Genomic DNA, 23,503 nt, shown 5'->3' with positions numbered 1-23,503 from the left:
TAAATCTTCAATATCTTTAAGCAATCCATCAACGGTATGCGGCGTTCGTAGTTGGACATTGTGTTGCATGCTCTTAGGCAGTCGTTATACAATCAACGGTACGAGCGATAAGCCCTATATCGTGGAGACGGCAACATGTAGTAGCCTCCTCTTCTAAAAACATTTTCTGTCAGAGAGCCCGAACTGTGCTTGAAGGCTTTAGCACTGTCCGAGCTCTAAAGCTTAGCCTCGGAGAAAGACGTCAGAAAACTGTCTTCCCACTGAGCCCACGCCCGGTACGCTCTTTCCGCGATTCTCAAGCTATGCTACGTTTTCGTTATGCCTTGTAGGCCCAAGCGCATATTCATGACCTTATCAAGGCCTTGTGGCCAACTATTTTTGTCGCACGCGTACTCATAGAAATTCTGCCAGGCTTGAGCGTTTGCAGGTGACGAACCGTCATAAACATCCGGTTTTATCGCTTTTAACAACGGCCTCCGAGATTACTGGAGGACGTTTCTCTTGATGAGCTCTATTATATGTTGCTGGTATTCACTGTTTCTCTGCTAGAGTTCCATTATATGATGAAAAATGTCTTGCGCACTCTCATACTTTTCGCCTTGTTCACTCATGCTGGTCGTACATGGTTACGTTGTACCACCAATAGCATAAGGTCGTCTTCGTAAGCGTTCTGAACAAAGGATCAGTGCTCACCCATAACAGCGAACCGTCCTCCGTGGACACGCTGGCGTGTCAGTCACCATCCGCGCAAATTTAGAGACGTCTAAGCACATGGTTCTCAGTAAAACAAAGCGGATAAGGTGCACAGCTCAGGTGCCTATCCTGTCGGCTGCACCAAATTTATAATAAAACTGCGATAAGCCACTGTGGCAAGGTAGGCATCCTTGTTTATTTTCTTTTCATGCTCCACAGCGTGCGAGGTTTACGACGTGGCAATTATGAACAGCTGGTGTCAAAAATCAACGAAACTTGCCATTGCGCTTCGGAACGAGGACATGATATCATCGTTCAGTGGCTGCGGGGACACTGTGGCGTCGTTGGTAATCACCTCGCCGATGACGCTGTCCGGATTGCCCAGGCTGGCGTACCGACACTCCTTATACCTTTGTCGAGAGTAAACGCTGCAAGAGAGCTTCGCAGTCTCGCTAGTACCATCACATTAAGTTACTGGCATACACCACAAAACTTGTCGTTTATACAGCCTCGACCCATCACTGAAAGTTAAATCACCAGCAAACCTTTCTCGACTTCACGCAACACTACTGTGTCGGCTGTGGATAGGAGTGGCATTCACCAACTCCTACAGCTATCGTATTGGAATGGCGGACTCACCAATGTGAGCTAAGTGCAAATGTGAAAAGACCATCAGTTATCTTCTGTGCCACTGTTCTCGCTTGGATAATCAACGTCAGACTCTCCAGTGTGCCTTGAATAGACTGGATGACAGGCCATTTACGGAAGCGAAGAGCTTGGGAGCCTGGCCTCACAGTTCATTAGCCCAGAAAGCAGTTCGAGCACTTTTTCACTACCTGAAGGCAACAGACTTGAGTGTCCGACTATAGACACCCTACACCTAATTAGTGCATGTGAAAGTGCGATATAGACTCATGTTTTCTCTTTCTCTCTTTCACTCCCCATACCCCTCCCCACGTTTAGGGTAGCAAACTGGACTCAGTCTGGTTAACCTCAACGCCTTTCCTTCTTCCCCTCTCTCTCTATTTGTTCATGCTGTTCACTTCCAACGATAACTCTTCTGCTTCTACCTTACAAGACTTAAGTTGCTTAACAACACATCTTAATCCCGACGTCATAATCTTGCAAGAACGTGCTGGTACTCCTGAGAAAATTTCTCATTTTAAGGATTTTCAATCTTTTCCGTTAGATCACCTTTCACTGGAAGGGGATTTAATAACCTTGTTGCCATTTAAATTCTGTCACAAGGCGAAAATATGTTTACAATGAATGTCTCCAATAATGGAAAATTTCAGTAGTGGACCTCAGCATCCCAGCTTACTCCCATTTTCATTTATGCCAGTAAATTCTTATTTCCCTACGGGCGTTCGCTGTACACACCAGTTGGATAGTGTGCTCGCTAGATTCAAAAATGAAGCCATCCTTGCTGATGACTTCAACTCGTATCACGTACGTGTCATGGAGGTGCAAACAGATGCCTGTGGTACGCGTCTATGGGACTGGGCCATAAATCAAGATATAACCTGCCTAAACATGAGACAACCTACATTTGTCTCTGGGCAATTCGTTATTAAGTCAACTAAACGCAGCTCGTCTAGACCCTGATGTAATAGGCACCACATAGGAAATTATCGAAGAAGGAAAGCTGCTTGGAAAAATATTCTACATAATAGGAGCCCATAAAATTCGAAGGATTATTAATACATAACATCAAATATCTAACGTACTGTTAGACGCGCAAAAGATGAGCACAATAAAACCATGTCGATTATCTGCCTAAATCGAAACACAAACGTGCTTTGCTTAATTGCCTTCGTTCTAGAAAAAGACTCCCTATGACCATTAATGTCGACTCAGTAGTGTGCAACTCAGACGAAATGTAGGAGCCCTTAGAACTGATGGCTAAAGGATCGGAAAAGAGGCTCACAACGCGCCTTCAAACTTCTGTTTATGCACCTGCATTCTCGCTCTACAGAGAGGTATCATCTTCGAAAGTAGCACAGGTCATGTTAAGGCTGCCACTACAGCACCTGGCCCGTACGGAATAACAAATGCGATGTTAAAGATATTGTTGAATAAAGGGAAAATGAGACATCCACCTGATCGTAGCAATTGCTACAAAGAAAACCCATACGGGTTCCTCGAAAGATTATGACGTCTGGATTAAGATGTCAAATTAAAGATATTGTTACATGAAGCTCTGAAATAGCTGTGCAAGTTGCTACACTACTTTATAAGTAATGCGTAAATTCCACATGGATGACAGATCGCCTACTTTATTCCGTTACTGAAAAAGCTTTCGAGCATGGGTGTACAACACCATAAGACAAATTGCGTTAGCATCAACTATAGTGAAACGGAATAAAAGGGTGCTTCATGAGTACGTCATATAGTTTCTTAAAGGGAAGCTGAAGAGTCTGTCGAATTCAATAAGACGCTCATATACGGATGCGGGAACCTTATAAACCATGTAGGTCAAATTTGGGTTTTTGTTTTCAAATAGGAGTGCCGTAATCGTCGGTTGAAATTGCGCTGTAGCTCCGCCCCCCGTCGAATGCCGCGCGCTGCTGCTGACGCTGACGATGCGAGCGGAGACCGGAAACCGCGGTGTTGTGACGTCAACTTTAGTGTTTTGCTCCTTCGCAGCCTGCGCGACCGTGCCTAACCGTGCTTGTTTCTGCGTGCGTGCCGTCGTAATCTGCTTCGATCGACCCTGCATTTCTTTGTTGGTGCGTCTGTGTGTATGTAGAGTGGTGGTCAACGTGCGCAGCATCAACTGATGTGGTGGGCCGATCATGCCGTCTTTCTGTGCAGCCTACGGTTGCACGAACACCAGCGGCCGCCACGATGTTGTCTTCTATAGCTTCCCTCAAGACAAGAAGCTTTTAAGGAAGTGGGAGGCTGCTGTAAAGCGAAAGAATTTCAAGCCCTCAAGAACAACACTGCTGTGCTCCAACCACTTCCGTGACGACGATTATCACCAGAATTTCCACTAGCAGGCTTTCTAAACGCAGCGCAAAAAGATCGGAGCAACGAAAACAAAGACGGCACGAGTGCGGACTGACTGATGATAACTGGTGTTGGAAGGCCTTATGAATACACGAACTCGCCCAAACCTGGATTTTGATTTACTGCGAGCTCCTTCATGGTAGCACGCTGAACGGAAGGTGCATGTTTATTTCCCGCCCTCGACGCAGGTTTCGTCGCAAAGCGCCGCGAATTTTCTATTTGCAAGTGTGTTGTAAAACAGCCTGCATGCAGCTATAGCATAACGCAGTGCAAATGTAGAGTTTGCATGTGCTGGAAAGCCGGCGCACGCCAGGACGCTACGTTCCCCCCGTCTCTCGCGCACAGCGAGAAACCGACCGTCTCACGTAGCCGACGGAATTCGCCGCCTTTACGAATTCGGTTACGAGTAGTGTGCGGATGGCGCACAGATGAAGGTCACTACACGTACTGCATGAACCGGGAAGCTTTTCACGCGTTTGAACCGTCTTTGTAGGTTGCCGACAGCTTTGGACAGCGCACAAATGCCGACGATCGCATCCCCGCTTACGTTCCACGAGGAGGCATGCAGGAACACAACACTGCAGTTGTTTGACCGGAAACGAGCTCACTAGATCGGCGAAAGATCGGCGAGACCACTAGATCGCTTTGCAAAAAACATACTCACCAAAGAGCATTTCCAACACGAGGAGATCCCAAGACTTCGCTTTCGTTCTGGTCGAAAGCACTGCTCGCACCAGCATCGTTTGCTTCTTCGAGAGGCCGGCTCTTTGCAATCGGCTCGTACATGTAGGAAGCAACGCCGAACTCTTCAGCAAAACGCAGTCTCTCTAAATTTTCTATTACCTCTTAATTTTCCATTACGGCACCAAACTACCTGGCACCGCGCTTCATGTGGAGCGGCAGCGGTCGGTCGCTAAAGTTGACGTCACGGGTCGCCCGACCAACCACAGGCGGAAACGAGACGCGCGAGCTGGGCGTGTCCGCTGCTGCACTTTTCGTCGAAATAAAACATATTTGCGCTTTCTTTCGCTCAATTTCGATACGATATTCGAATTCGGAGGGTTGAAAACCATAATGTACACATGTTCACTCATTTTTTCTGGAAAACCTTTCAGCTTCGCTTTAATGAAAATCAGAGTCCCTGTCAAGTTGGATTTACATCTGTTTATTCAATATGGCTTGCTCGCCATTGCCGGAAAATCGTCGCGATACCAGCCTGCGCGCCCAGCGGACCTACTTGACGGATCTGCGCAGAGACGACAGACAAGAAGGCCACCAGGGAACCGTCAGTGACATATTGCTGAAACGACGTGTCTGTCGCTCAGTTCGGTATCGGCGCTTCGAAAGACGCACACGTTTAAGGATTTTGCTTTCACTTACAGGTTAGACATTTGTTTCAGAGAAATCTTTTAGTGTTATTTGTTTTCTGCGCACTGGCGCAAAGTGTTTGTAAAATTGCTTGTGATGACAAAGAAAGTTGCAAAAGACACCGGTGGAGATTTTGAAAAAGATGCTTTGGATATAAATGACCTCCGTGAATTCGTGAGAGCATTTGACAATTCCAAGCGAGACTATAGATCAGATAGGAGGGAACTGAAGGACAGCGTATAGTTCTGTACAGACATTTGCAATGACGTAAACGGCATAGCAGATGACATAAAACAGCTCAGGAAGAAAATGCATGACATCGTAAACCAGAATAGCGCACTGAAAGCGGAAAATGAAAGGCTCATTCAGAAGTGTGAAAAAGTAGACCGATACCAGCGCCTCAATAATGTAGAAATAAAAGGATCACCGACGGGAGATGATCCCGTGCACACAATAAAAAAAATTGGGGTGAGCGTGGGTGAGATTGTCAAAGAAGCCGATCTTGACAAGCGTCGCTGGGTACGTGGCTCGCAGCAGGGTGCACACATTGCTGGTGCACACATTGCTCGTTTTGAGCGACGAAGCAAACGCAATGCGTTCTTGTCTAAATGCAGATAACAAAGGATAGACAGTTCAGTGCTTGGAAGTAAGGCGAAGACGCCCGTTCACGTAAACTAGAATCTCACGCAAGGTAATAAGGCGCCGCTTTCACACGCAATCTGAAAAAAAGAAAGCTGCAAAACTGGAAGTTTGTCTGGACAAACAACGGGAAAATTTTGGCAAGAAAAGATGAATGCTCGCCAGTAATCCGTATCGCCACACAAGCAGATCTGAGTACGATATGTTCTGATGCGGCTGCGCATTCATAGTGGCATACTTTCGAGCGTAAACGTCTTCTGAACATTTCAGGCCCTCATTTCGCCATGGCCAAGCTAGAAAATGAGATAAATTATTAAAAGATTGATGCCTTTAATCATAAATTATCTCTCTCCGGAAAGAATTTTCGCGTTCTGCATATCAATAGCAGAAGCATCAGCAACAAAGTTGAGGAGATTACACACTTTCTTGTCTTATGTAGCGTATCATTTGACGTGATAATGATCTCAGAAACTTGGATTCACGGAAATGAAGTACCGTGTCTACCTGGGTACCATTCTGAGCATTTGTGCCGTAGCGTAAGGAAGGGAGGGGGCCTCGCTATATATTTTAAAGACACACTTATATGTGCGAAGCCGCCTCACCTATCTGTCATGAATGATGATGTCGAATGTTTAGCCTTACGCGTTGGCAAGATAATAACAGTAGTTGTCTATAGGCCACCCCTTGAAAAAAAGAATATGTTCTTTGTTTCTTTGAGACGCTGTAATGTGACAATGCTTTCTATAGGGGCAGATTTGTCATTATGGACGACATAAATATTGACCTGAAATCCTCAGACACGTACTCTAGAGAATTTACGATCCTGTTGTCAACGTACGCCTGTCCAAATTACATAGGTACAGCCACTAGAATCACTACACACAGTGCTGCGTTATTAGATGTCTGCATAATAAACCTCAGTGCAGATTATGTAAAACCGCGTGTTTTTTCTTCCGATATTAGTGACCATCTGCCAGTTTTTCTACTGGCTACTCGATATGAAAATACAGCCTGATGAGCAGGTATCTTTTCTACGAAACATAAATGATAGCTCACGTGAGGTATTCATTAGCTTAGTTCAAGGGCATGACTGGAGCGTTATATTAGAGCAGAGCGATGTCAACATTGCATATAATATGTTTTTTAGCATGGTCTATAGCTGTTTTGACAAAGCATTTCGACTCAAGAAAACCGTGGTACGTAGAAATAAAAAATACAGGAAGCCTTGGATAAACAAAAGTCTATATCAATGTATAAAGGTTAAGAATAAATCATACCACGAATTCCTCAGCTGCCATGATCCTGAAGTGTTTTGTAGATATAAAATATTGCGAAATTATCTGAACAATGATTTACGAAAAGCTAAAAATAATTACTACACAGCCAAATTTGAGAACATTTGCGACAAACCTAAGAAGGTGTGGAAAATTGTAAATGCATTAACAAATAGAACGAAACACCTTGGTGATATAAAAGAAATTACTGTAAATGGTAGAACTATTTGTGTTGAGCATCTGGCTAGCTCAATGAATGCCCGTTTCATAAATGCAGGATGTTATGCAGAGCCTAATGCCACTGATTGTGAGACTAAGAATACAGCTATACCCATGTTAGAACAGACACTATTCATGCAACCAACATCTCCTACTGAAGTGCAAGTGTCCATATGCCTGCTGAAAAGTAAAGTCGCCCCTCGAATTGACGAAATTGGCTCGCGTCTATATCTCACGTTCTTTCGGGGACAATTGCTCACTCTATTAATCTTATGCTAACAACCGGTGTTTTCCCACATAAACTTTACATAGCACGAATAAGAGCTATATTTAAAGGAGGCGATAAAATAATTCATCAAATTACCGACCGATATCGGTGCTCCCCATTTCGCCAAAATCTTTGAAAGTGTGATTAAGCAACGGCTGATTTGTTTTTTTGACAAACACAAAATCTTTTCTAGTGGCCAACATGGATTAAAAAAACATAAATTGAAGAAGCGTTGTGCTATATTAAAGAAAGCATACTTACAAACATTGACAGTAAAAAGTTAACACTTGGTTTATTTCTACACTAAAGGAAAGCGTTTAACTCAATAAAGTGCGATATCCTAATGCACAAACTGTCTAGACATGGTATGCGGGAAGTTGTACTCGAGCTCGTTAAAAAGTCCTTCAGTGACCGTTATCAAAACCTGCAAATAAAAGACGCCATGTCATCACAGCTAAAGTTAACACAAGGAATTCCACCGGGGTCAATATTAGGACCGTTTTTATTTCTTGTTTACATTAACGACATTGTAACTATACCCTACTCTCCTGAACTTATTATGTATGCCGATGACACTAACGCCTTCTTTAAGTCCACAGATCTATCAGATTTAGAGAGAAGGGCCAACACCTCCTTGCGTTCCTCGCGACCTGGCTCCGGGAAAATAGGCTGCAGCTTAATAGCGAAACCAAAGTACATAATATTCTGTGCACTTAACAAGACACTAAGTGGGGAAAGAGTTTGACTTTTGAAGGGCAACAGATAACCAGGATTAAGGAGCAAAAGTTTCTGGGCGTTTGGTTCCAAGAGCACCTTTCATGGAATGTACACATTAATAATTTAGGTACCAAACTCTCCCGATCTGTTGGATGCTTGCATAAAATTGCACACTTATTACCTATATGGCTGAAACAAAACTTGTACACTTCACTGTTCTACTCCTGATTATCGTACGGCGTATTGGTATGGGGTACCACAACAAAAAGTAACTACAGCAGGCTCTATATTCTACAAAAGAAGATATTGCGCATTTATGAAAACTATTATTATTATTATTTATTTTGCACACATATACACATATACACAGGTAACAGGAAAGGGATAGCGAAGAGCAGGCTGGCAACTGCCACCGGAAGGGGCACAACGAAAAACAATCAGGGAGCATGTTATGAACTAAACACATAACCATTATATTTAAATACCTAATGCCTAAAGCTAACGATGCTTATGATTTTAAACTACTACGGCACATACATAACAATACCCTATATATACATGAAAACATTAATGAAGTTCTTACGATATGAGACTAAAAAGAAAGCGGACACTAAATACAAGGACCAACTATGGTAAACAAACAACCAGGTAGCAAGTACTAACAATCCTAGAACGAGAGGAAGCTGACCTGGTTGGTAAGGATTCATCATGCAAAAAAGAGGTGAGGCGTGCAGACAGGACACAAGAGTAGAGAAGTGGACAACACTAACGCCGACTACCAACTGAAGGGAGCACTGAGGCGAAAAAAGAAAGAACACAAAAAACTTACGCAGATCAGTTTTGTGTCTTCTTTATTTTTTCGCCTCAGTGTTCCTTTCAGTTGGTAGTCGGCGTTCGTGTTGTCCACTTCTCTACTCTTGTGTCCTGTATGCATGCCTCACCTCTTTTTTTGCATAATAAATAACAATTCTAAATAAGCTTGAAGATAACATTGATTTCAATATTACTATTGATGCCTGCAAAAACCATGTGAAGGAATTGTTACTAATACAGTATTTGAGGGAGTGATTATGGCAACATAAATACAATATAACCCCCTTTTTTCCTTATTTTCTGTTTTACGTACATACATACATGTTTATGGTCATATGCTGCACTTTAGTATACTATGGTAACTTACATGTAGAACTTGTACTTTACTGCTTGTGGACCGGGAGACGAAAGGGAAAAGGAAGCATTTTATTATTTCCCCGTCTAAATTAGTAAACAAACTGTAACAATCTCTGTTGTTCTCAGCTTTCTGTGTAAACTCGTGTACAATGTGAAAAAATATATAACGTTATGTGTCTTCGCTCACTGCCAATGAACTACCACTAAATAATGTATAATACATGCATATTTTGCGGGTACAGGGCCCCCTGTCAGGTGCGGTGCGCCTTTTGCCCCTGCATCTTTCTTGAAATTGTACTCAATATGTAATAAACATTCATTCATTCAAACCTTGAAGGTCGCATTAACATTGCCCGGCACTAAAACAGTAGGCGGCTTTAGACCTTAATATATGTGCAACCTACGACAGTATTGAAGATACAATTTTTATAGATAGTTTACAGGGCCTTTAAAGGACTTTAAACTTTAAAGGACTTTAAAGGACTTTAACTTCAAACTTTAAACTTTAAACTTTATACTTTAAAGGACTTTAAAGGGACTTTAAAGATTATATTGTAACATGGGTGAATGAATTTTTGAGACAGAGGAATTATATGGCTTTCAAAGTAGCTTTCCTTCTCGTAAACAGAAGCAAACGAGAGGTGTGCCTCATGAAGTACTACTTTTATCAGCATTTAATACTTTGCTGAGCAGCATCTCCGTTCATCCAAGTGTTAGTGTCTACGTTTATGTTGACGTTGCTGTTTGTTTTTCTATTGCTAGTGACATTTATTCCCTTTATCAAAATTTTGCAGTCGTATCTAACGGAACTGAAACGCTGGCTGTATAGATCACATTTAAACCTGAACGATAGTAATCGTACTCATATCGTGTACAAACCTAGCAGACGTATCGCTTAACTATCATCTAGAAGATATCACACAAGTAGAATCACCCAGGTACCTCGGACGATGAGCAAAACGAAAATAAGATGAAAGCAGGCGCCAACGTTTCGACAAGTGGACGACAAGATGAGCAAAACGAGAACGAGGTGAAAACCAGAGCAAACTTTTCGGCAAGTGTACTTGCCATCCAATTATGAAAACGTCGACACCTCTTTTCACCTCGTTCTCGTTTTGCTCATCATCTTTATTTCCATTTCCCGCATTCCCCCAGTATTGCCAGGTACTTTTTTTATAACGGGTTGCTTAACTGGCGACCTCATACTGAATATATTGCGATAAAAAGTAGTTCGTGCAATAGGCATATTGGGCAAGTTAAGTAATCGAAGATCAGGTGTACGAATAAAAGTTGCTTTTAACCGTATATAAAATGTGCGTTGGTCCCGTATTAGAATCTGGCTGTGCTTTGTTCTCGGGTGTGCACCATACAAGCTTCGGCTACTACATTTATTAGAAGGATAAGCACTGTGTTTGTGCTTAGGACTTTGAAAATGCAATGTAAGTGACGTATTGCACCAGAAAATGAGAATACCACCCATTTTATGCCGATTTCCCCTCCGACCATCCAGCCTTGCTTTAGACTGTAGTGTTACGTAAAGATAAAAGAAAAGAAAGGAAGAAGATCGCTAGACGCTGGCTGCTGCGTGTCATTGCTGGTCAGCCATGTTTAACTACGCTGACTATATTACACTGACTACACTGACACTGTGTATATATTGTAAATACAGTCTCTCTATAGTACGAACATCCCCGTAACATATTGGTGAAGGTGTTCGATACTACGGCTGGAAACGGAGCTCCGCAGTAGACGTTGCCTCATCACCTCACCATCAATGACGGGGAGCATGCGGGATCAACGTCGTTGCCACTTCCGGCGTCACCATCGCCTGCTACGTCGCCGTCTCCTTCGGTTGTGGTTGTGCAACCCAAGGATCCTGGAACATTCTGAGGGACCGACGGCGCGACGTTGAGGAGTTGGTGGCGATGAACGAACTCGTGAGTGGAATCAACTGATGGGACCCTACGCTTATGCCAGCTAACCTGTTACGAAAAACATGAAGAGGAGCTAACCAGCTGGGACCAATGCAAAGAGAAGTTGACAGAGTTGTTTAGCAAATCAGCTGGCCTTAAAATTACCGCAACTGGCCTCCCGTGACAAATACCCCACGGAGTCTTATGTCTCGTACATCCAGGATGGGCTGACGCTTTGTTGTAAAGCCGATCACGACATGACGAAAGCTGAGAAGGTCGGGCACTTGCTGAAGGGCATTGCTGAAGACGCCTTTAGTTTGCTCATGTGCAAAATATGCTAAAAGGCAGTAACAGGAAGGATAGCTTCGATGTCCAAAAATTTCTTCTGGAATTCGACGGCATGCTCTGCTAAACGTATGTTTGTTCTTTTTGGGTACCTTTAAATCAATTACTGCCCATTTGATCTGACTTTACTCATTTTATTTCAACAGTTAATTTTAACTTCTACAGTGCTAAGGCCATAGAGACGCTGAAATTTATTCTTCATTAAACGTTAAAGTAACTCATCCATTTTTTGGTTCATCCCCCGTAGTGGGTAGGTGCCACATAGTCGATAGGAAACAACAACGACGCCGATCAGCATGTTTCATGTGTGATAGACCCTTTGGGGTTCTGGCTACCCTCGTCGCACCAAAGCTGATTCGAGGCGAGCCTCGTACCGAGTCTACGTTGGCTGTGTCCTGGGGCGGCTTGCACAAACATTTAATATCGAAGATAATAACGAATTTCAGAATGTCTTCTTATATAATGCCTAGACGACTCCCAGTCCGCCGTAGAACGCGTTCTTAAATTCGTTATCATTTTCGTTCTTAAGTCTTCGTGCAGGCGGCCCCTGGGGTCCGAGTGCTTACAAAAGTTCGGCAGCATGTTTACACTCCTGTAATACGTGAAGCTGAAAGCATGCTGCACACGTGGTAATGCATTACACTATACGATCGGAGGGGTCAGACTTCTTGCAATACATAACGAGCCGCAGTGTGCAGTAAGCGTACGGCGCTGTAGGTCGACCTCCTCAACGACACATGCGAGCACCTAATGCTCCACCTAAAAGTTATATGGTTCTTTTTTTTCTTTGTTTATTCCTCTTTTTCTTTCGTTCGTTCTTCTTTCTGTGTTCTTTCTTTCTTTTCTATTTAGTTTGTTCTTTCTTTCTTTCATTCTTCCTTTCCTTCTTTCATTTTCTTTCTTCCTGTCATTTCTTGATTCATGTTCAGCTATTGCATCTTTGCCTGCAATTGTGATTTTTGTCTCACTGGACTAGACGCCGTGTCCCCCGGGTCTGATCCGTTACAACGAACCACTTAAGGCGCTGGCCTTAATTACAAGAAGCCGTAGACAGTCCGTCATGTCTTTCCTGTCATTCCTGGGCGAAAGCAAGGAGGGTAGTTTGGGAACGTTGGCGCTGCATTTTGAATGTGTGTCAGCGCAAAACAGAACGAGGCAATATAAATGCGACGTTTCTCGTTGCACAACGCTTGCGTCTTATCCCTTCTCTTTCGCGTTGACATACATTCAAAATCCTGTGAAATAGTTAAGCCACCACTCAAAAGCTAGGCCAAAAAGCGGTAAACTGTTCGTGAGTCGTCGTCCTTGTGATCAAGTAATCATATTTGACGACCTCCAAAAGATAAAATAGGGCTCTTTTACATGCTCTTATTCATTTTCACGTGACGTCTACAAATGGCAAACAATTTTTCAAGCAAATAATATATATAGTGAGGGCGCTTTCGAGAAATCCGCTACCGCACCAGGACATGAAAAACAGTTTTATATTCGGCATTTGAATGGCTCAATGTTTAAAAGGTAACGACGGTCATGTTTGCATGCTCTTTATAAGTCAGAATATATTTCTACAGTCTACCTTTTTCCGCGACGTCGTTTACCAACAAAAATGCAGCCCAACTTTCAGCATACAAATGTACGCCAATGTCAATTAAAAAAAAAACATGAAGTGCGCTAGCTTTTTATGTCAAAAATGCGTTGCAGTTAGACACAGCTAATGCGTTTCCCATTAATACACACAACTAATCATATGATGACGTGCCACAGCAGTGTAGTTGTGTTAATTTACAGATCGCCTTCTTGCGGCATACCTATATTTGCAATTTTTCTTGAACATAGGCTGAATCATTCTGCTGAAGTTGGCTTGGCTGTGCTTGTTGCGGGTGGTTTCAAAGTTAACGTTTTATTGTTAGAACCCAATAAAGAAGTACTTCTTGACCTGTTTTGTCGTTTTTTTTGGTCTAGAAAAGGTGATCAGCGTACCACCAAGAGTAACATGACTTTCCAAAACATTTCATCACTTGTGTTTTATGACACAAGTGCGCGTAATAAAAGCTCGAGCTCTAATGCCTTAGGGTAGCTATCGCATGCCCATTTTTGTGTTTTTCACACCGCAAAAAAAAATACGTTGACTACATGCCAAACGTGCTTTTAAATTTGGAGTTATTAGCAAAAGAATAAATACCAGCTTTCGAACGATCTATCAGCGAAATTACATAGGCCGAGATTTATCACTTGACGGATCCCATTGCGGCTTACAGCTACTTTGTGAACGTCCCTAAAAAGCTCTATACGAATCATTTCTGGTAATGATAATTAAATGAAGCAAGAAATGCTGAGAGCCACGGATTAGCAGCGCACTAGCTTAGGCAAATAAAAGAAGGAGACAGGTAAGCAGACAGGCTTTGTTCTCCCTTCATAAATTGAGGCAATCTGAGTTCTTGCCTCAATGTAAAAATATTCGGAACAAACTGGATCGCGCTATTAGAGAAGCTCGAAATTATTATTACAAAATAAGTTTGAAGGTATGCTAAATGATCTCGACCAACTCGAGAAAACATTAAACGACCTGCTGCCGCAAAATGTGCAAATCACCGTTCCTGAAATTGGGAACGCAGGTATATAATATGCATGGATTTCGCTGACTAGTAAACTTATTGAGCACTCTTTTAAACCTAGAACGGTAGATCTTTTCAACACATTTAAAATCATAATTATGTATCATACAACACGCACAACACAATGAAGTCAGTTTTCTTCGCGCCAACCATGCAACATTAAATTACAACCCTACTACTAAATTTGAGAATACGTGCGCATGTGGTGAAGATGATATAAAAGCCCAGCCAATAAAAGCAAGTCTCCAACCTACCAGCAATCCTTTGTTGGACATATGCAAGCTTGTTGTCTCTGCTGGTGCGTTCCCTGATAAACTGCACATCGCGACAGTATCGCTCATATTTCAATTAGGTGACAGCCACAACATGAGCAACTACGCACCAATCTTGGTTCTCCCAATTTAATCAAAAGGCATTGATCAAGTTATGAAAGCACGAATTCGGAATTTATTCACTAAAAATACCACTTACAATGAACGAGCATGGTTTTCAGATGTAGATGTCCGGTCAAATGGCGATTCTAAAAGAAATTCCAAATATAGAACGTAAATTATATACTATAGGGATATTTCTCGATTTCAAAACTGCGTTTGACTCTATTCTGCATGACATCCTGCTAAAACGTTGCGCGAGTATGGCACTACGGAAGCTGCTCACTAACCAATATATTGCCACTCCTCTAACCATTACCACTACACACACGCACATATCGTGCAAAGTTAGTTCTGAGAGAAATTAAACAAAGCTTTCATCAGGCTTAGATTCCTGTCCGATTCTTTCATTTTATTATCAATAAATGCGATTTTAAAGGTTCCGCTTACGCCAGGTGTATTTTTGGATGCCAAAAATACAAATTTATTTTTTCAGGAAAAAAGGTTGTCAGATGCAGGCTAATAAATGACTCGGTAATTTATTAAAGTGCTTTATGAAAGGAAAGAATTGTCATCCACTGAAATGTAGCAGGAAGATATAAAGGAAACCCATGTGGGTTCGTCAGACAGAAAGCTCTCAGTTTAAGAAAAATTATGTATTCATGCTACAATCGGATAGGTGCAATTTCTTCCGGTCCTAAACTTTCCTCCACCTTCGGGCTTTCGTACAACTTATTCGCCGTAATCACTGGCCCACTGCTTCCACTTGTCGAATAATTTGCCCTCGCTCTGCCATCTGCTAGCCTTCTGGTTAGCTGAGATGGTACGGCGACCGCCTCGGTAATGCGTTGGTATCGGGTTGGAATCCTGGAATAGGGCAGATTTTTTCTCTGAGAAGCTTTCTTGCTAACAAAGACGCATGCGCTTCCATTGTACATACATGCTGGAATCGGGTGGATAGAGAGAGAAAGAAAACTATTTGGTTCATTAAGGGTTTAGCGTTCGGTCTTCGTCTTCATCGCTGCAGGCGCTTGACCTTCTTAGCAGGGTTGCGCCCTTAGTCTAGGGCTCCACTGAGCCACGCTGCTTCGCTTGCATGCTGCACCATGGCCCTTTGGGCGGCGAGCTCGCAGCTGGTGAGCCGGCTCTCCCACTGCTCCACACTCGGGGTTTTGTGTTGGTGGAATGTGTAGTTACGTTTACACTCCCCGGTTATATGGTAAAGCGTGGGGGTTGCCCCGCACCACGGGCAAGTGTTCCTAAATTGTGTAGGATACATTTTGCTTACTATATGTGGGTTAGAGAAGGTTCCCCTTTGCAGCCTCCGCCAACTAGCTGCTTCTTGCTGTGCTAAGGCTTTGTGTGGCGGAGAGTATCCAATTCTCTTGGCTCTGTGGTAGTTCAGTAACTCTGGATAGCCGATCTCCACGGTGAAGTGCTGTCCCAGGGCTTGTGGCCGCTCGACTCGGTACGTGATCTCGCGAGCCAACCTGTCTGCCTTCTCATTTCCTTCTATCCCCGTGTGTGCCGGAATCCAGATTAGTTTGTGGGTTGCGGTGTGTCTGAGGTGTTCTGCCTTGCGGAGGATAGCTAAGGCAGCCCTGCAGATTCTACCCTTTGTGTAGTTCCTGCATGTCTCTTTTGAATCCTTTAAAATGACCATTGATTTGTCTTTTCGATAGCTCTCAGCCGCTACCAGCGCAACAGCGACTTCCTCCGCTTCCACTATCCTGGCGCTACTTGTATTGCGCAGGTGATTAGCTTGCCTGCGTTGTCAACCACTACCGAAGCTGCCTCAATATAAGTTGTATGTCTATTCCATAGATACAGTGTTGCATCCGTGAAAACCGTGTTTTGTAGCTTGGCTAAATGCCTTTCCACATAATCTGCCCGCGCCTGCCTTCTGGCCGGGTGGAGATTTGGATCCATGTTTTTCGGAATGGATTGACCTGCAGGTTCTTACGGATCTCGTCGGGTATATCGGCGGATCGATCGTGATGCCTCCTTGGGTCGCGACCTAACCTTGTCAGGAGCGCTCTTCCGATAGCCGTGTCTCTGAGTCGGTGAAACTGTGTTCCAAGCTGTGCTTCTGCTAGTCCGGCGAAGGTGTTGCTAATTCCTAGCTGTAGCAGCTTGTCGTTCGGTGGGTTTCTTGGTAGGTGAAGTGCCGTCTTGAAGGCCTTCCGCAGGATTGTCTCTGCTTGTTCCGTTTCACTCTTGATCATGGGGTGGTATGCCAGCGAGTAGATTACCCTGCTGAATATGAGGCTTCTGACGAGTTTTAGCGCGTCGTCTTCTTTCATCCCATGGCTTCGGTGGGAGACTCTGGTTATCATTCTGCCTACCTGTTCAGCCGACTTGCTTAGCAGGCTGAGTGTGTGGCTGCATTTCCTGCTTGCTTGTAGCCACATTCCCAGGACTCTTATCATGTTCCTCTCCGGGATGTATTGCCCCTCCAGTTTCACCTCGAGTGGTGCATCAGTGGGGTGTCTTCCTACCCTCAGTAGCTAAGACTTCTCTGTAGAGCAGGCTAGTCCTCTTTCCTTCACGTATCTTTCTACGCAGTTTGCTACTTGTTGTAGCTTCTCCTGTTTCTCTCCCAGGGATCCATGGTTCGCCCAGATGGTGATGTCATCTGCGTACATCGCCTGCTGGATGCCCTGGATTCTGCTGAGTCTTTCTGCTAGGCCGATCATCGCCACATTAAAGAGTATGGGCAAGATGACCGAGCACTGGGGTGTGCCTTTGCTTGGGGTGGTGAAGACACCACTCCTCAACTCCCCTAGTCCCACTGAGGCCGTTCTGTTGGTCAGGAAGTCTTTGACATAGTCATGGATTCTTCTCCCGCAGTTGGTGTTAATTAGCCCCTCCATTATAGCGGCGTGGCTAACGTTGTCAAAAGCACCTGTTAAATCAAGTGCCATGACTACGTTTTCCCCATTCTTGGGAATTGTCTCTAGGACCTCTTCTTTAAGTTGCGGACGCACGTCCTGCATCGAGAGGTTCGCTCTGAAGCCGAACATGTCTGGATAGAGCCTCTTGTTTTCTAGGTGTTGCTGGATGCGTTTCGTGACGATCCTCTTGCACAATTTTCCAAGGCAAGAAGTGAGAGAGATTGGTCTGAGATTCTTGATCTGCAGCTTCTTGCTTGGTTTGGGAATCATGACTACTACAGCATGTTTCCACTCGCCTGGTATCTTTCCTTCTTTCCAAAGCTTGTTGAGGTAGGCCGTCAGCTGATCTGAGACAGTTTGTTATTCGATCTGCTCCTGCCGCTGTGTTTTTCGTGATGGCTCTCATTGCCGCGGTGATTTCCTCTTTGGTGATAGGCTTGTCCATATCTGACTTGTCTTCTCCGAGATAATCTCCTTCATATCCCTTGGGTTCATCAGTGCCGTAGCATTTGGTTCTGACTTCATCGAGGAGCTGCTCGTCTGTTCCCTGATATTGGTGCACTAGCCTTTGAATTGCTTTGCCGCTTTCTGCTTTAGTCTTGGTAGGGTCCATTAGAGCCTTAAGAATACGCCATGTTTTAGCCGTGCTAAGTGTCCCATTCAGCGAGGCGCTGGACTGTTGCCACCCTTGCCTGGCTAGGTGTGTTGCGTAGTCTTCTGCTTGGAGTGTTACCGCAGCTATTTTCTTCTGTAATTTCTGCCTTTTCTACCTTCTGATGAGACCGCGTCTTGCCTCCCGTAGGTTGAGTAGCCACTTGTCTACCTCTGGTGTTTCTTCGGTTCGATCTACCTCCTTGGTATACATTTCCTGTATTTCTTTAAGTTGTTGGCATCACTCCTCTATCGAGGTGATGTTGCCCTCCAGCTGCCGGCAGGGGTGTCTAAAGGCGTCCCAATCCATGAGGCCAGCTGTGCCAATCTTGACATTTTCTGCTACCGTGCTTCTTCTTATAATGTGATGGTCACTGCCAAGGTTTTCTCGCAGGTTCTCTCATTCTACTTGCTTTGCTCCTTCGACGAAGGTTAGGTCGGGACACGTCTCTGGGCTAACGCTGTTGCCCCTTCTAGTTGGTTGATTTTCATCCGTAAGGAGCTCGCATCTGATGCTCTCTGCAGCTACACAGATATTTCACCCCTTCTTTTTGTCTTTGGGGTAGCCGAAACTCGGACTCTTAGCGTTAAAATCTCCTGCTATAATTAGGGTGTTCTGCCCGACCAGCTTGCTCGCCCCGGCGAAGAGCTGAATGAAATGTGCTTTCTTCTGCCTTGGGGGGCTGTATAGGTTTACTATGAAGGTGCTCCTGGCTTTCCTTTTCTTCTTAGATATAACCTCTTTTATTACATGTTCAACCTGTGTATCATCAATCTCGTCATGGGCGATGGCAATAATTTTGTTGCTAAGTAGGGTTGCGGCTCGTGTGCTCTCTTGGCACTTGTACCCTCGCAGCATGGGTGCGCAATTAGTGTCTTGAAGCATAATTATATCATGTGGTGTGCCTTTCGTATAAATGAATTGCTGCAGGAGTGCCTGCTTGTGCCTGAAACCCCTGCAGTTCCATTGCCATATCTCTAATTGGTTAGGTCCTGCCATGTTGCGGAGTTACTAGCATTTGTCCCTTGGGCTTCTGAGCCAAATCGTCTTTCGTTATATAGCCTATCTCTGGCATCGTTAATGGTTTTCTGGGTGTTTTTACCCTTCGCGTAATTACGGAAGCTCTGATCCTGCAGCGCTACCTTCTTCTGTATTTGTTGAACTTGGTACTGCATAGCTGCCATGAAATTTCGCACTTCATCTTTGAAGCTCTGTTCTTCTGCTTGTTGCTGTTGTGCGGGCTGCTCAGCCGGCGGCGGCGGCGGCGACCTGACGGGCGAACACCCTTCCTGCCTTTGCCATTGCGTCTCCCTTCTTAGGTAGTCAAGTCTTTTCTTAAGCTCGCGCATCTCCTGACAGCTGAGCTCTAGCTCTCGCTTTAGCACCTTGTTTTCCTCTATGATTCTATCGTAGTTTGCCTGCATGTTGTTGTTTTGTTTGCGGGTGTTTTGCCCCGAGTGCGGCGCTAGCGATTTGGGAGGGTCCGCTCTCCAGCTCACCTTGACTCCACTGCTCTTCTGCTGAAGTTGCTGCTGCTGCCCCTGCCACTGGCCCGGGCCGCTGGTCTGCTTCGCCAGGGGAGGGTAGGATTCGGCCCTGATGGAGTCTCGACTCTGGCTCCTGCTCCGGTTGCGGCTTCGGCTCCGTGATTTGTGTCCACTGCCACCGCCGCCTTGGCCCTGGTCCGAGTCTTCCTCCCCGAACCAACGTGGCCTCCGTGCTCGGCTCCGGCTTCGGCTACGGCTGCGCCGCTGGCCTTTTTGAGTCGGTCTCCCCCGCAGCTCCTCAGCCGTCTTGAGGCGCTGCTTATAGTCTCGGTCTTGCACGGGGTCAGCCTCGGTGGCTTCAATAAAGTCCTCTTCCATGTTTTCTTGGGCTTCTGTCGAATTTCTGGCTGGTCCTCTAGCTGAGGGTTAGTCTACGATCAGGTTGGTAGATGCGGACATCGTTCCGGGCAATTTACTCCTCGGGCCGAGGCCGGGGATGCCGCGGAGCCCCGTACTGGCGTTAGGCTTGGCTGGGCGGCCGACCGCGTGGAAACTTCAAATACCGATAAAATCCAAAATATTGGACCCACCAGCTTGAAAGTGGTATCCTATTGGTCCTCTTCAGTTCCGACGTCGATACCAACCAAAATTTCGATGGTCCGATGGGGTTTCAAGGGTCGAAAAACTCGAAATTTGCTGAGCCCATGCAACGCACGTCCGCGCGCTCGTCACTTCGTCGACCTTCCCTCGGGTGGATAACATTTTTTTCCTCTCATGAATTTTCATCCACCTTGCGCGCTTCCATAGAACTGGTTTGCCATACTCATAGTGGCTTAGTGGTAATAAACTAGAACTGAACATTAAAACTATATACATCATTTTCCGCCTCGAAACAAGTGCATCAGACCAAGAAGTATCTGAAACTTCGCGGTAAAGTAATAGAGCGCTTTACATTGCATATATTTCTTGGTGTTTTACTCGAAGAAAATCTAAACTGGTCCCGTCACGTTGATAACGGCAGAAGCCATTTTTCTACGTTCAATCGGCATCATTACTAGACTGAGGCCAATTTCGCCTTTATGTAAAATGACAGCTATGATACACATTAGTCCATTCGCGCTTTTAATGATGCCTTCTTCTATCACAAGAACGGACGTCAATAACCCGTATATCCGGCAAAAAATCAATAATGCGAGTAATGTGGTCTATGACTCACGGTGCACCACTCTTTTAAGTGAATACCTTAATAACGATAACGCAATTGTTAATTTGCCGCTACAGGAGTAGTACCCTTACTTCATCAAATGGGAACATTCTATCGTGAGCTTCTCCTGCGCATATTTGAGAGCTAGACGAGATTCCGAACCTTCGGATTCTTAGTTCCCCTCCATCTGCTTGATGCCGTTACGGTGCTTTCTTACAAGCCGTATCGAGCGGAATGCACACGGTGGTGGCCACAAGAAGATTCCTTTATTGTAACAAGGGAATGTATTTATAGCCGCGCTTCCGCACCACGTTGCTCTCCTCGTTCGCACAGTCTTGCTGTTTTCGTTGGCCGTTACATCCTCCTTTTTTTTCTGAACAATGAAAACACTGAAAACACGGAAAGCACTCAACATCGCTGAGTAGCAGCCGACACTCCTAGGCTGTTTCCGTCTGCTGGACTCCGTGCGTGTAGGCCAGGCGATCTGGGGGTCTTCGCGCTCTGGTAGATCGTCTCATTAAATCTGAAATGTTGGGCGGGACTGGTGTGCCTGCTGGTGGCCGATCCTGTGTGGCCTGTGGAGATTCTGGCCGCTGCTGCGAGACTGCGCTCGAAGATGAATCGGGGGCGTCATCGCAGTCGTCCGCCTGGTAATAGATATCTCGGTGGAACGCTTCTAGTCTTTTGCGAAGGTGCTGTCTATTTCAAGGCGAAATCCGACCATCCTCTGTCAGAACGGTGTACGACATTGGGGCCACGAGGTCTTGCACTTGCGTCTTGATTTCCCATCTACCATTTCCGAGGATGTGGATGACGTCTGCCTTCTGTAGTGGAGCTAGTGGTATTGCTACGCTCCTTTATTTAACAGGTCGTTGGACGGGACCTGACAACGACGATGAAAAAATCTGGAAGTAGCGTTCTGAGACTTTGGCGCATTAGCAGTTCCAATGGTGATCGGCCACTCGAGAGGACACATCCTGTAGTTGCGAAGGCCCAAATAGACGTACTCTTGCTTGCTCTCAGTCTTGCCCAGAAGCCGCTTGAGCACTTTTAGGGCCTTCTGAGCGAGTCCATTGGACCTGGGAAAATGAGGACTTGAAATCGTATGCACAAAGTCCCCATAACGAGCTGCAAAATGTTTAAACTCTTTTACCGCAAACTGCGGGCCACCTTCACTGCAAACTTCTAGTGGTAATCTATGCCTTGGAAAGATCTGACGTTGTTTATGAATGACAGTCGTTGCAGAGGTCCCCTTCAGGTGCTCGACTTCTGGAAAATTAGAGTAGGCGTCAAAGACAACCAAAACATGCTATCCGACATGTTGAAAAAGATCTGTACCAACTCTGGCCTATGGCCTGTGTGGAATGGTGCGCTGGCACAGGGGCTCGTCAGGACGTCGATAAGCAAACGTCTTGCAAACGTCACAGCTGTCGATGATATCGGCAATAATATCTGTTGACATTCCTGGCCAGTACAACAACTTGCGCCCCCTCGATTTGCAGTTTCCTAAGCCGCGATGCCCTTGATGCACTCGTCGCAGCATCTCTGTTCGCTTGCTTGCAGGTATGACTACTTTGGTTGCCTTGAGGAGTACTCCGTTGACTACAAAAAGTTATTGTGCGAAGGACTTTAGGTCACCTTCTACAGGTATTGACGACTGCAGGCTGTAGATAACGTCTTGCGCCGTTGCATTACTGGCCTTTGCTGCCGGCAGAAGGGATAGGGTGGCTGGTCCAACAACGGCATTCAGGGCGCCCATGGCATGAACTTCAACGTCCGTTCTGCCGTTTTCTGGTTTTTCCTGAGATTCGGGACAAGGTGTCAGTAACAACCAGTTTGCTGCCTGGAACATACTGCAACTCAAACTCGCACTTCAGCAGCCGAAGAAATATTGCTTGCAGACGGCGTGTAATGTCGCCTACTTTTCTTTGAAATTGCCAATAATGGGTTGTTGTCGGTTTCGATAACGACATGCCTTCCAATAACATAATCATTGAACTTTTCACAGCCGAATGTTATGCCCAGAGCCTCTTTTTCTATTTGGGCGTACCTTCGCTCAGTTTGTGTGAGTGTCCGCGATGCGTAGCCTATCGGGCGCCAGCCTAGCCCATGTTTTTGGAAAACCACTGCTCTGAGCGCAAACGCTGACGGGTCCGTCGACAGTATCGTGTGAACTTCGGGATTAAATTTAGCCGGGACGGGTGCTTCCGTCAGCACCATTTTGAGCTGCCTCCCCTCACGCTCGTGAGCATCCGTCCACTCGAAAACTGTATCATTCCTAAACAAGCTGCGCAAAGCCTAAGTGTGACCTCACAACAATAGTAAATATTTCCCCAAATAGTTCACGGTGCCCTGCAAGCGTTGAGCGTCTTTCTTGGTAGTTGGCGGAGAGTAGTTTTAAAGGCACTTTATCAGGTCGGGATTTGGCTCAATACCTTTGGAACTAATCTTATCACCCAAGAAGCTGACTTCAGTACACCCAAAAATGCACTTTTCAGCATTCAAAGTTAGGCCCTCTGCCTGTGCCCTTTCTAGCGTTTTATACAGGCGTTCATCGGTTTCGTTTCGCGTAGAATCCCACACTAGCACTAGTACATCGTCAACGTACACATGTGTTCCCGAGAGGTCGTCAAATATCTGGCTCATTGTACGCTGGAAAACTTCA

The 23,503-nt window shown here is 45.1% G+C and overlaps 1 protein-coding gene across 2 annotated transcripts; it reads right to left on the bottom strand.

Annotated features, from left to right (window-relative positions):
* Window positions 1–4,846: 4,846 nt before the first annotated feature.
* On the bottom strand, window positions 4,847–20,334 carry LOC135905036 (serine/arginine-rich splicing factor 7-like). Of its 2 annotated transcripts, none has more exons than XM_070520926.1 (2): window positions 19,647–20,334; window positions 4,847–4,948 (listed from the first exon to the last, which is right to left on the bottom strand). In XM_070520926.1, the coding sequence occupies exons 1-2, from the start codon at window positions 20,010–20,012 to the stop codon at window positions 4,868–4,870; spliced, it is 447 nt and encodes a 148-aa protein (XP_070377027.1). In that variant the 5' UTR covers window positions 20,013–20,334; the 3' UTR covers window positions 4,847–4,867. The 2 variants fall into 2 exon arrangements, with proteins under 2 accessions (XP_070377027.1, XP_065292111.1); XM_065436039.1 differs by lacking the exon at window positions 4,847–4,948 and adding an exon at window positions 14,658–14,750.
* Between the last annotated feature and the right edge of the window lie 3,169 nt (window positions 20,335–23,503).

Source organism: Dermacentor albipictus, chromosome 6 (assembly GCF_038994185.2).
Source record: "Dermacentor albipictus isolate Rhodes 1998 colony chromosome 6, USDA_Dalb.pri_finalv2, whole genome shotgun sequence".
Taxonomy (NCBI): Eukaryota; Metazoa; Arthropoda; class Arachnida; order Ixodida; family Ixodidae; genus Dermacentor; species Dermacentor albipictus.
The sequence above is the reverse complement of the archived record's forward strand: the minus strand, read 5'-3'. Positions and strand labels throughout refer to the sequence as shown.

Excerpts from the sequence above, each read along its gene's own strand:
- LOC135905036 (XM_070520926.1), bottom strand. The coding sequence starts at position 20,012 with ATGGAAGAGGACTTTATTGAAGCCACCGAGGCTGACCCCGTGCAAGAC. Across the intron at positions 4,949-19,646 it reads AGAAGAGCAGTGGAGTCAAG|ATCCGTCAAGTAGGTCCGCT; the intron begins GTGAGCTGGAGA and ends GTCTCTGCGCAG.